We start from the raw sequence: 12,922 nt of genomic DNA, 5'->3' as shown, positions 1-12,922 counted from the left end.
AAATGTTTATTGCGATTATTAATATTAATACAATTTAAAGCATTTTCCATTGAATATTTTTATTACATTGATAAGAAACAAACATCAAGATTATAAGATTTAATATCAAGATTATAGTCACAAATATGCAATGAATTCTCAAATTTTAATTTCATAAATATATATACATATATTTATAAAATAAGCATAGTAGAAATTGAAATATAGTTTTCTTTTTGAAAATATCACAGATAAATATAATATCAATGTTATAAATATAAGAAAAGAAAAGAAAAATTATATTGTAAATATATTGAAATATAAATTTAAATATAATTGAAATATTTTCTTTTTTTGATATATAAATAAATATTATTTAAAATCAAAATCAAATTTAAAAATATTTTTTTCATCTGATTTTCTTTAAAAAATGAAATATAAATTCATCAAGAAGATAGGTATATTCTTTTTTGATTAAAAAAATAAATTTAAAAAAATATTTAAAATATAATCAAGTTAAAATTTTTATATAAAAAGAATTTTTTATATTATTACAATTAATTCTCATATTGAACTAGAGAATATATTTTATATATATAATATATTATATAATAAAAGCAAATAAATATATAATATTAATTTATGATAATTTTTAATTAAGCATTTTAATTATTTTTTATTTTTAATTGAGATAAGTTATTTCATATATATATATATATATATATATATATATATATATATAAATTATAAAAAATGGATAAAATTACTTTATCATATTCTATTTAAAAAAAATAGGTAATAATTAATTGTAACGAAATTTACATAATTTTACTAATATATTTTGACATTTAGAAAAGCATTCTTGGACATCATAATAGTCTTAATAATGTATAATTAATTTTAATTCAAATTTATTATTCTAAAAAAAATTATATAATTATAACAAAATTAATATCTTAATTTAATTGAATTGGAATGATCTAAAATTATAATTATTTTTTTTTAATTTTTTCTTATTTTATACTGTTTATAAATATCACACTTACAAAGAAGATTTTTACATATTAATAAAATCTTCTTTTGCATATAATAAAGAAATATTTACAATAAATCTCTTCAAGATATTTAAAAATAAAGTAATAGTAAAATTAAATACAAATAAATTACAAAAGTAACTTACATTGTTTGAATATAAATATTACATATTTACGGAAAAAATTTTCTGCATTGAAAATATGCTAATGTGCATTGTTTGAATAGTTTCAGAAGTAGTGGTTGATTCATGCATTAAATCAAAATTCTCAACTCTTGAAAGGTATATTTCATATGTTAAATTTGATATATAATAGCATTACATATTTTTACTAAGGATTTACATTGCTTTTGTATGCATAGAGCAAAAATTAAATTTTTGATTCCTTTAAAAGGAATAAACAAATATCTGTTTAAATACTGATCCATGTTTGCTCTGTTATATAGCACGATCTATATTATTAATAAATTTTTACATGAAAATGAGTATTATAAATTATGTTAAATTTATTTGAAAATTATTGATTTGGAAGCAATACATATTATTTTTATATTTTGAGATCATTAAATTACTAGTATAAAATATTTTTAATATATTATTTTGATTGCGTATATATTTTTTTTTTATTTATTTGTAATATGCTACAGTACTTACAGCTCTGTATACATATTTATACTAAAAAAAAGAACTAACTTTGTACGATTGTAGATCGTTTAAAAGAGCACCATGGCTTCAGTCTACACAGACAGTCCTTGGAAGTTTTAACATATCCCATTTTATACACCATTACGTTATAACGGGAATGTTGTTGAACAATAAAACCTATAATATCATAATATAAAAGTAATTTAAAATTAAATAATTGTTATATAATACATACATAATTATGCTACTAATGCTATTCATATTATTGTATACATTTAGCAAAATAGGAGACCAGACAGTAAATAATTTATCTCGAACCCATTGTCATCTGGGAGTAGATTCCGTTTGTCTAAGTCTGTCAAATTGTCGACGATAATGAGCTCGTCCACGACCTCTATTTCGATGTCCATGATTATTATGCCCATGGTAATTATGATGTAATTGTCTTGATTGATAGTGAGCATTTTGAGTTTGATGTGAAGATTGTTTTGACTGTGATATTTAAAAGAAAACGACTTATCATTAAATTATTTTATATAATATATAATTTTATATATTAATAAAATTAAACATCATAAATATCAACTCTATTCCCAACTATACATATATTTTTTATTAAAACAATTAAAATATTTATATAAAAATATGTTTATACAATATAATTAACATGTAATTAACATACCATCTGATTAACAGGTTGCACTGAATAGGTATTTACACTAGTTCCTGGAGGATTGGGTCCTTCGGTTGTAGCACCAGATTCATCTTCTGTTCTAACTAATGTCTTTACACCTTCAGCTTCTAAATCAATTATACCACCCCTTTCTTGTTGCCTTAAAAATAATGCTGCCATCTGCTTTTGTAATTCTCTCAATTCTGCAGTTACTGAAAAATCGATAGCAGCTTCAACATCAATTGGAGGTGGAGCAGACCATAAACTTTCTACATCACAATTGATGGATTCTCGACATACAGGACATATAGCCTATAAAATTATAATATATTTAATGGCCATTAATATATTTAATGGTCATTAATCAACTTTGTTTATATCAAATTATACTAACTAAATAATATTATACCTGAAATTTATTAGTAGTATCTTGTTGCCATTGAGGCAATTTTTCTTGCTCCTCTCTATAATATCGTTCTGCAGCAGCAACATGTGCTGCTAAACAATGGGAGTGAAAATAATGATAGCATTCAGTTTTTGTAAATTCATCTCCTTCCCGAAAACCATACAAGCATATGGCACATTGATCCGTTGGAAGATTACTTCTTGTAAGATGTTCTCTTATTAACTGTTATAATAATATCACATTAATATAATGAATATACAATCATTAAAATAATAGTTTTATAATTAATAAATTAATAAATAACAATATAAATTGTAAATATTTTCAATAGTAATAAAATTTAAAAATATATTTTTTTCTAAAATATAAAAAACATATATTTTTTATATAATATATAACATATAACAATATATAATATATAATAACTCAATATTTTAATATATTTCAATATATATTGTTATTTACAAATTGATATACAAAATACTTTACAAATTGATTATTTTTAATATGTAATACATACCTCAATGAGTTCAAACATAACTGGTTGACCTATAAAATTCTTACATTTTGCTTCTGCATCTGATTGCATAAGTCTTACAGTATTTTCATCCAAACCTCTTGGATTTCTAAGATTAATAGTAGGTGATATATCAGGATATCCTGCAGGTAACTGAACAATCAGAGTTACACAAACATATTGAGACTGTGAATCTTCACCAGTTGAAGGAAATAATACAGTCTCAATATATTCTGGTTCACCTCTGAAAAAAGATTGATTTTCATAATTCATAATAAAACTAACAATAAATTAATTAATAATTTTAAAATTAACTAATTAATAATTTTATACACATAATTGATGACACATAAAATAATTAAATATTAATTAATAAAATATTAAATTAACTAAAAAGAAAAATATAATACAAATACATAATGCTTTTTTTTTCTATAGTATTTAAAAAATAAATATAAATAGATTAAAAAATAATAAAAATAGATTAATAATTCTTTTTATGAAGATAATTTTGTTCTATATATATATATATATATATCATATTATAATATTTAATATTTATTATTACATTTATTATATGATAATGTATATAATTATAATGTATAATATATATATATATATATAATATATATAACAATTATTATTATATAATAACATAGTAATTGTAAACATATAAAATTTCTTTGTCTTACAGATTTTTTGTACAAATATTTTATACAATATTTAAATATTTGAATATTTTAATTCTTAATAATTAAATTTTTTTATTTTTAGAAAATTTAAATTTATATATAATTATATATTTGCAAAAACATAAATTTGTTTTTTATTATAACTTATATAATATATATTTTATAATAATTAATAATATAATATATAATATATAAATATATTTAATATTATTTTTATAATAATTAATAAAAATTAATAATAATTAATTAATAATAATAAAAATAATATTAAATATTATAAACATAATATATATAAATTATAATATTATAAAAATTTTATAATATTAAGATCTTGTATCATATTAAGAATTATAACATTACTATGATTAATAAATATATAGATTTAAAAAATAAATATACTAAATAATTCTACATGATATTATAAATGTAATATTATTTTCAAATGAATTAATAAATTCAAAAAAATTATAATTCAAATTATACGAAATTAATTTAAATTAATGGTTATAATCTTATTATTATAATATATCATAATTTATTTTTAAAATTAATATTAATCTTTAAAATTAAAATTCAAATTCAAATATATTTTACTTTTTAAAAAATATATTCATTGAATTTTGAAATTAACAATTATTATTTTGCAATTAAATTTGAATTTTTATAAATCATGTACTTAACTATCATATTTATTTTTTAAAAAAAATATATTTTTGTTATAAATTAATTTCTATAATTTATAATGATTAAAAATTTAAAAATGACAATTAATTCAATTACTAGGTTACAAATATCAAATTTCTTGTAGAAAAAAACTTACCTATCATTTTCCTTTATATTTAACTCATCATCAAGCAAAATTGCTTTTAAAGCTTCAATTTCATCGGTTACTCTACAAAATATTTTAACATATATTTCAAAAAATTGAATATTCATCAAAGCATATCTAATCTAAAATTTTACAAAAATTACCTTTCGTCTATTATCGTCTCTGACATTTTTAGAATATGCAATAATATATTTTGTCTCGTGAAAATCACTTTGAATTTGACAATACAATTTTGTTAGTCTTCGACGATTACAAGATTCTCAATAAGCGTCAATGTGCGTCAATATTGAAAGCCTTCTGCTACTATTACTGTTACCAACTGGATCATTTCAAAAATTATTAGTAATATGTTACTATAGTTACTAAGAAAAATTATATTGAAAAAATGATTTAATTTTGCTTTTTTTAATAAAAAATTCTTGATAAAGTACTCATATTCTTATTATAATAAATAGTTTTCATATAATAAAATATAATATATAATAACATATAATAATATATAATATGTATTCACATCGCATATTAAAATATATTATAATATAAATTGTATTAATTTAATCGTATTTATTTTAATAAGATTATTAAAAGTCAATTACAATAAAAATATTGCTAAAAAAAAATAATTATAATTAATTATTTGAATAAATCTTATTTCAAATAAATTTTGTGATCGAAATAAATTATTGTAATGTTAGTACTTAAATTTTCTTAGGTTTATCTCTGTTAAATGTAACAAACAAAATTTAATAAACAGCATAAAAGTTAATAGTTAATAATAAAATAATAATTAAAATAAAATAATAAAGAAAAATAGAAATATTTATATTAAAAATATAATATAAGTTTATATATAAAGAAATATAAGTATACATAAATAAAAATATAATATAGTATCATACAAATATATAATTATAAAATATTTTTAAGTTATTAATTATGGAAAAATATATTTTTTAGTATTTCTTATAATTAAATTTTTTATATAATATTTATACTCATATATTTTTATATAATTAATTATATTTTTAGTTTTGTATATAAAGAATCGCTGTAATTATATTGATTTTATATTGTACGTTTCACTTTTGTTATCATGTATATAACCTCTTATTATTATAGTTTGATAACGAATGTATAAATTATAATAAAATTAATAAAGTTTCTTATTGTATAAAAATATATGTCATTATGCCAGAGAATAAAGAAAAAGAAGAAGAAAAACCTGTTGTTGCAAAAACAGCAATTGATTTACAACGATTAAAACTTCAAAAATTGATGAAAAATCCGGTAAATATTAAAATATAAAAACATTCTTCTAGTTATATTTTTATTTTTTTCTTTGTTAATTTCAAACAAATCAAAAAATGTTATACAAATCATTTTTATTGTTTTATAACAATATTGTCATTAAAAATAATTTGACAATATATAATATGAATATATAAATATATATTCATATAATATATTCATATAATGTCTATGATCTCTGTATTAAATTGATTTTATTTTTTTCAAATGCCTAATATTGTTAATATAAAGTATTTATTTATTTGTGGTAATAGGAAAAACCTATTATATTGCCAGAAAGACCTAAAGCTAAAAGTACACCTACAGTACCAGAATTTGTTCGTAATGTAATGGGTAGTAGTGCTGGTGCTGGTAGTGGAGAATTTCATGTATATAGACATTTAAGACGTAAAGAATATGCTCGACAAAAATTTATTCAAGAAAAAGGTCATAAGGTAACAAAAATAATTTTACTCATATGATTTTATATATATATAAATTATTTTTAAAATATAATTATTTAACATGAATTAAATTTTATATTATTGAATATAAAAATTATTTTTATTAGATTAAATGTAGAAATAAATAATACAAAATTGTTCTTATTTCATTTAATGTTTTCATTAGGAGCTTTTAGATGCAGAATATCATAAAAAAATTGAAGAAAATAAAAGAATAGCTAAGGAAATAACTGCAAAAAAAAGAGCAAAAAGATTAAAAAAAAAACAGAAATGGAAACAAAAGAAAAAGATAAAAATTACAAATGTAGAACAACACAGCAAGAATGAAAATAATATATATTCTTCAGAAGAAGAAAATTTAAATAAACAAGAATTAAATAATAAAAATGATAAAATAATTAAAAATATATTAAGTTCAAAAGATTTTAGTCAATCCGAAGAATCAAATTCTATTTCAAATACAAATAAAAATAAAGTTGATAATATAGAATATATAGATATAAATGTAAACAATTCAACTCCTTAACAAAAATAAAAAAGATTTGGATTAAAGCAGTAATTATAACAATTAAAGTAAAAAATAAATAAAAAATTGTAATTTTAATTTTAATATTTTTTTGGCTAAAATTATTTTAGAAAAGATATCATAGGCATTTAATAATAAGTAAAATTTGAAAAATCTAAATAATATTATAAATAATATTAGAGAAAAATTTAAATAAAAAAATTATAAAATATTTACATTTTAGTTAATTTTAACATATTTCAGATATATAACAAATGATATATTTAAAATTTATAGATTTTATATATAATGTAATCCATGTAAATAAAAATAATTCAACAATTAAAAATTATATAATATAATTTTCTTTATATTTTATCATACTGATAAATATACTATTATATTATTTTAAAAAATCTATTTAATTTAAAAATTATCTTAATATTTGTAATATTTGCATTTACATTTATATATTTTATTATTTCTATTTATTTCCTAAAAACAAATTTTTTTCAATTCAATATAATCTTTATTTTTAAAATATTTATTTAGAATCATTCTATATGCTTATTATGTACATATATATATATATACTGTTCGCGACTTAAAAAATTTAAAAAAAAATATAATTAGTTAATTTCGATGAATTTGATTAGTTGATTAGATGAATCTAATTGATATATTCATAAAAATAAGCATATATATATATTAATTAAAAATATACCAATAAAATCATGTAGCATTATGTATTATAAAAAAAAGTTTGTCATGTTTCTATAACGAAAAATTTTTTTTGTCAGTCGCGAACAATACTTACATGGTTTAAATATATATATAATATATAATATATATAATATAATAGATACAAGATTTAAGATATATATATAATAGATATAAATATATATAATTATATGTATAATTTCGAATGCAGGATATATATATATATAATTGTATATACATATATACAATTATAGTATACAATTAATTTATAAATATATAACATATATATATAATATTAATTATTTTTTACTATTGTACATTATTTAGAGAAATAATATCATCTAAATTATCAAATCGGTTAGTTCTTTCAAAAATGCTTGCTAAACTTTGGGCAATTTTTCGTTCTTCTAATAATAAAGCATTTTTCATATATTTTTCCAATTGAGATTTTGCCTTTATTATATCTCCCATTTTTTCAGGAACAATAATTTCCTAAAAAATATATACATATATGCATATATGTATGAACAAATTTTTAAATTAATAAATTAATAAAAATTATTTTTTAGAATAAAAAGTTTAGAATAAATATGATAATATTAATAAAATTAATATATTTTAATAAATAGTTTAATTTTTTAATAAATAAGGAAATCATACTTGAAATTGTTTTATGTAACTAGAAACATCATTTATATGTTCACTTATTTCTGCCCAAAGATTTTGTAAATCTGATACTTCTGTATAAGCAGCCACATGACTAAGAGTAAGGCACAACTAAAAACATAATAATGATAATATTTATATACATATAATTTCGATTATAGATTTATTATTTAATTATTTCATATTTAATAATAATATTAATTACCTGTTGAATAAGAGCATCACGATGAGGATACTCGATATAACTCGGTACATATTGAGAATTTTCAAAAGCTAAAATAAGACTTTTCCATAAAATTATTATATATTTTCCATAGGAATTACAAGAATATAATGCCCATGCTGCGTTAGTACGCACTTTAAAATTTGGACTATTGCAAATTAGATTGCATAATGCTGGAAATACTTGATCCTACTAAAACAAAAAAATTGTATTAATTATAATATAAAAAATTAAAATCTTATTATATTTATTACATACTCGCCAAGAAGATGGTAATATATTATCTGGATTATTACTTAAAACTAAACCCAGAGCTCGACATGCATTCCAACGCACCTTTAATATATAATATAGAAAAATATATTAAAACATAAAATATAATAATAAAAAGAAATTAAAATAATATTTAATTTAATATAAAAATAATTAATACATATAAAAATTTTCAAATTATAAGATATGAAATACAAATTTCTTGATTGTATTTCAAATTGCTTAATTGATATATTTTAATTTACATACCTTCATATCATTTCCTACTATAGCGCAATTTATCAAAGTCTCTAAACCTGATGATGTATCTTTCAATATATGTTTGTTAGAACATAAATATAAAATATTTCCAAGGGCTCGAACGGCATTACATTTTACTTTATCATTATCCTTAGATGCTTTAATACTGATTTGATATATCTTTGGTAATAAAATTTCTAAAGAAATAGATTCAATATCTTCATAATCTCTGCAAAAAATATTTTATAAAAATTTTTAAAAAACTTAAATTTTTATATAAAATTAATATATGATTTTATAAATATAAAATAATTTAGAATAATTAAAAAATATTAGTTAAACATTTATATATCTATAACTAACTTTTCTTTAGAAAGGCAATTGCACAAATTAGCTAACGCCCATGCTCCTTTGATACGAACACCGAGATTTTTATCATCAGCAGTTAAACAAACTATATCAGCTAAATCCATTAAAAATCCAGTTTCTTCTCTTAATGCAGGTAATGTGACTAACATTCCTAATGCTCGTAATCCAGCAGCTCTTACAGCACTTTCTTCATCATGTACTGTACCAAACAGTACTGTAATAATTAAAATTGCTTGTTTTCTCTAAAAGAATATTTATAACAGTTATATATAAATATTAGATTTTAAAATATTTTTCTAAATGATTTATTATTTTATTATATTTAATAACAATATAAATAATTAATAAATTTTTTTTACATTAAATGTTTTAATATGTTTTATAATGTAAAAAAATGTTATATAAAAATATATACAAATTATTTAAATTTTTAATTTGTATAAATACTTACTTGAAGTTGGGCAAATACAATAGAATTAATATTGCCTAAACAATCACATGCAGCTTCTCTTATTATTGTTTGTGGATATTGAAGAAGTGATATTATAGGATCAAATATAATATTCCAAAATATTAGAGCATTACTATTTTCTGAATCAATGTTCATGAGACAACCAGCCATAATTTCTAGAGCTCTGCAAGCATGTAATATTACTTGTGTTTCAGAATCTTGTATGACTTCTATTAAAGTTATTGTAATCAATTCTATTTGTGAAAATACAAGACTTTTGGTACTAAATGCCATTCTACCAATTAGTTTTAATGATTGAAGACGAACAGGTGTACTCATTGTCTATAATCAAATAAATCATTATTTATTTCTTAAAATTGTTTTTTATAATTAAATTGCTAACTTAAAATATATGTATACCTTATTTGATATATTTTCCAAACAAACATGAATTAGAAAACAGATATTTGTCTGTTTGAATAATTTATTATTATATTCATTTGTCAAATTATCTTTAAGATCTTCAATATCAATTTCTTCATTATTTTCTTCTTCTATATTTTTTTCTGCTTTATCAATTGAAGTATTTAAATATAGTTGATCTTTATTTATAGTTAATTGTTTTCCAAGTATTTCAAATATTTCTACAGTCACTGGATCACAAGAAGCAATGGCTTCAAAAGCTGATAATGCAGCAACACGAACTGTTGGATCTATATAATAAATAAGAACATGACATTTTATTTCTTATAAAACAATATAAATATAATAAAAAGTATTAATAATAAGAATACCTTTGTAAAATATATATGGCCTACAATTTCTCATTAATTTTGTAGCAAGTCCTGTTTTCAAACGTGCATATGGTGTACCCTGAATTAGAGCAGCAGCGCATTTTAAACCATGTGTTAAGACTGCCACATTTGTTTCACTATTTAAGATCAAAGATAAAGTAAAATGCAATTCTTTAATCATTAGAGAAACTGTACCAAAAAAAGTACTAAAAGACATTTGATCAACTTCTTCTGCATGTATTAAAAAAGGTTTAACATCAATCAATAATTCTGTTAATGTACTTAACATGTGCTGTTTCACTTTAGATACAGATTCTTTTAAAATACTTCTAGTCAATACTCTAGCATTATTGCGTGATCCAGTAGCAATAATTTGTGGCCAAAATCCAAATATTTCACGACTTGGTGAATTTTCAATAAGTATTTGAAGTAATCGTACAGTTTCTAATCTTATTTTAGAATCCATAATAACAGAATTACTATTTTCAGTATCTGAGGTATCTGAATCACTTGAATATATATTAATTCCTTTGCATTCTAATACAATGTTATTCTTTACTTCTGTAACAACTTTTTTAATAGGTTGCTTTCTTAATTTTGCTTTATGATTTTTTAAATTTTTACATTTAGGAATTACATGAATTCGTTCTGGAAGATTCATTACTGCTGGACGAAGTAATTGTGGTTTTAAAGGAGAATAATCTTTAAGACCATAAAATAAAAATGCTTGTACAACTCCCAAAATTTCACCCATAAAGTCAATAGAATGTGGTAATACTTCATTAACTGTTATCATTTGCAGAATATGTAAACATGAACATAATATCTATAAATTTAATTTGTAATTAATATTATAAAATTTAATTTCTGTTTTATATCTATTACTTACTTTAGTATGATAATATTTATTATCATTTATATACAAAGAAGAAACAATATTTAATGTAATATTTTTAATGGTATATATCAATTCCTTTGTTATAAAAACACCATTGCCACTCATCAAAATTCCTTCTAAACAATTAATTGCATAATAATGAGTTTCATTCCATTGTGTATCAGATGAATTTAAATATTTTTTTAATAATTGATTATCTTCAATCAATAATTTCAAATACTATAAATACATATTTTTAATTTAAGTATTTTAAATATTATATATTCATAATAATTATAATAAAATATATTTTTTAAAAAATATATACTTACATCAATATCGTTAAATTGCTTATTCATTAAAAAACTTTTTAGAGCTAAAAGAATATCATTATGCGTAATAGGTAATGCAAATTTAAAAACTTCTATAAACCACTGTTTACAATGTATAAATATATGTTCTTGAAAATTAATATTATTTTGAATTATATTGATTAAAAATCTGCAAAAACTTTGAATCAAAGTTGTTTCTGCAAATGTAATGATATTACATAATTGTTTAATTAATAATTGCACTCCCTAAAACATTATTACGATATATACATAAACATACATATATATTTGTTTATATATACATATATATATATAAATTTTGCATTATATTTTAATTAAAATAAAACAAATTATTTTATTACACTATATGATTGAACTTACATCATTATTTAAATCTGTTAAATAACGATAATCAAGATTATTAAGAACACAAAGATAATTGTTAATTAATTTCGTTTCATAATTCTTTGTCAATACAAGTAATTTTTCTACTATATAATTAAATTTTGTTGCATAATTTGTATGGTTTATATTCGTTAAAGTCATTTTTTAATATTTTTATCTATTTAGAAATTAAAAGATACTTTAATAAGAAATATTTATATCGTATATAAATATTTTCAACAGTTATGCCACAGACGAAGTATACGATAGATTTAATACTTTTCAAAATCTTTGTATCACACAAATTAAAATATTAATGCAAAAATCAGAAATTTTCTACAGTCTTCGATTTAAAATAATAAAATTAGAAATTATATATATATTTCATTAAATATTGTAAATATCACATATAAAAATATTCTTTTTACACCTAAGTATCAAGCTCAATATAAATAAAGATTTTTTTTTTTTTTTTTTAATATCTAAATATTAAGTTCAATTTAAATGAACAGTTTGTAACAATTTGCCATTTCTTATGAATTGTATCGAGCTTAATGATATAT

The 12,922-nt window shown here is 19.0% G+C and overlaps 3 protein-coding genes across 5 annotated transcripts; 1 reads left to right on the top strand and 2 right to left on the bottom strand.

Moving 5' to 3' along the window:
• Positions 1–796: 796 nt before the first annotated feature.
• LOC107994774 (E3 ubiquitin-protein ligase RNF25) lies at positions 797–5,083 on the bottom strand. 2 transcript variants are annotated; one of them, XR_001765381.3, is made up of 7 exons: positions 4,918–5,083; positions 4,766–4,837; positions 3,257–3,497; positions 2,740–2,958; positions 2,340–2,642; positions 1,931–2,149; positions 797–1,834 (listed from the first exon to the last, which is right to left on the bottom strand). XR_001765381.3 is itself a non-coding variant. In XM_017051826.3 (6 exons), the coding sequence occupies exons 1-6, from the start codon at positions 4,941–4,943 to the stop codon at positions 1,982–1,984; spliced, it is 1,029 nt and encodes a 342-aa protein (XP_016907315.1). In that variant the 5' UTR covers positions 4,944–5,083; the 3' UTR covers positions 797–1,981. The 2 variants fall into 2 exon arrangements, 1 of the variants encoding a protein (XP_016907315.1); XM_017051826.3 differs by having other exon boundaries at positions 797–2,149.
• A 384-nt stretch (positions 5,084–5,467) lies between these two features.
• LOC107994776 (PRKR-interacting protein 1 homolog) lies at positions 5,468–7,382 on the top strand. The gene is made up of 3 exons (XM_017051827.3): positions 5,468–6,061; positions 6,337–6,516; positions 6,692–7,382. Exons 1-3 carry the CDS (start codon positions 5,963–5,965, stop codon positions 7,049–7,051), a joined length of 639 nt encoding a protein of 212 aa, XP_016907316.1. The 5' UTR covers positions 5,468–5,962; the 3' UTR covers positions 7,052–7,382.
• Positions 7,383–7,536: 154 nt separating this feature from the next.
• Positions 7,537–12,821, bottom strand: LOC107994777 (HEAT repeat-containing protein 6). Of its 2 annotated transcripts, XM_062077771.1 has the most exons (12): positions 12,357–12,821; positions 11,976–12,221; positions 11,656–11,883; positions 10,767–11,592; positions 10,393–10,685; positions 9,973–10,314; positions 9,516–9,763; positions 9,162–9,381; positions 8,898–8,975; positions 8,622–8,828; positions 8,411–8,527; positions 7,537–8,242 (listed from the first exon to the last, which is right to left on the bottom strand). In XM_062077771.1, exons 1-12 carry the CDS (start codon positions 12,519–12,521, stop codon positions 8,060–8,062), a joined length of 3,153 nt encoding a protein of 1,050 aa, XP_061933755.1. In that variant the 5' UTR covers positions 12,522–12,821; the 3' UTR covers positions 7,537–8,059. The 2 variants fall into 2 exon arrangements, with proteins under 2 accessions (XP_061933755.1, XP_016907318.1); XM_017051829.3 differs by lacking the exons at positions 7,537–8,242; positions 8,411–8,527 and having other exon boundaries at positions 8,689–8,831.
• Between the last annotated feature and the right edge of the window lie 101 nt (positions 12,822–12,922).

The sequence above is a fragment of the Apis cerana genome, linkage group LG1, assembly GCF_029169275.1.
Source record: "Apis cerana isolate GH-2021 linkage group LG1, AcerK_1.0, whole genome shotgun sequence".
In the NCBI taxonomy this organism is placed as follows: domain Eukaryota; kingdom Metazoa; phylum Arthropoda; class Insecta; order Hymenoptera; family Apidae; genus Apis; species Apis cerana.
This window is presented reverse-complemented; position numbering and strand designations above follow the sequence as displayed.

Coding starts and splice junctions, on each gene's coding strand:
- LOC107994776 (XM_017051827.3), top strand. CDS start 5,963: ATGCCAGAGAATAAAGAAAAAGAAGAAGAAAAACCTGTTGTTGCAAAA. Junction 6,062..6,336: donor AAAAATTGATGAAAAATCCG/GTAAATATTAAA, acceptor TTGTGGTAATAG/GAAAAACCTATTATATTGCC. Junction 6,517..6,691: donor TTCAAGAAAAAGGTCATAAG/GTAACAAAAATA, acceptor TGTTTTCATTAG/GAGCTTTTAGATGCAGAATA.
- LOC107994777 (XM_062077771.1), bottom strand. CDS start 12,521: ATGACTTTAACGAATATAAACCATACAAATTATGCAACAAAATTTAAT. Junction 12,222..12,356: donor TAACAGATTTAAATAATGAT/GTAAGTTCAATC, acceptor ATAATGTTTTAG/GGAGTGCAATTATTAATTAA. Junction 9,764..9,972: donor TTGTATTTGCCCAACTTCAA/GTAAGTATTTAT, acceptor ATATTCTTTTAG/AGAAAACAAGCAATTTTAAT.
- LOC107994774 (XM_017051826.3), bottom strand. CDS start 4,943: ATGTCAGAGACGATAATAGACGAAAG. Junction 3,498..4,765: donor AATATAAAGGAAAATGATAG/GTAAGTTTTTTT, acceptor ATCTTTTTTCAG/AGGTGAACCAGAATATATTG. Junction 2,150..2,339: donor TGCAACCTGTTAATCAGATG/GTATGTTAATTA, acceptor TAAATATCACAG/TCAAAACAATCTTCACATCA.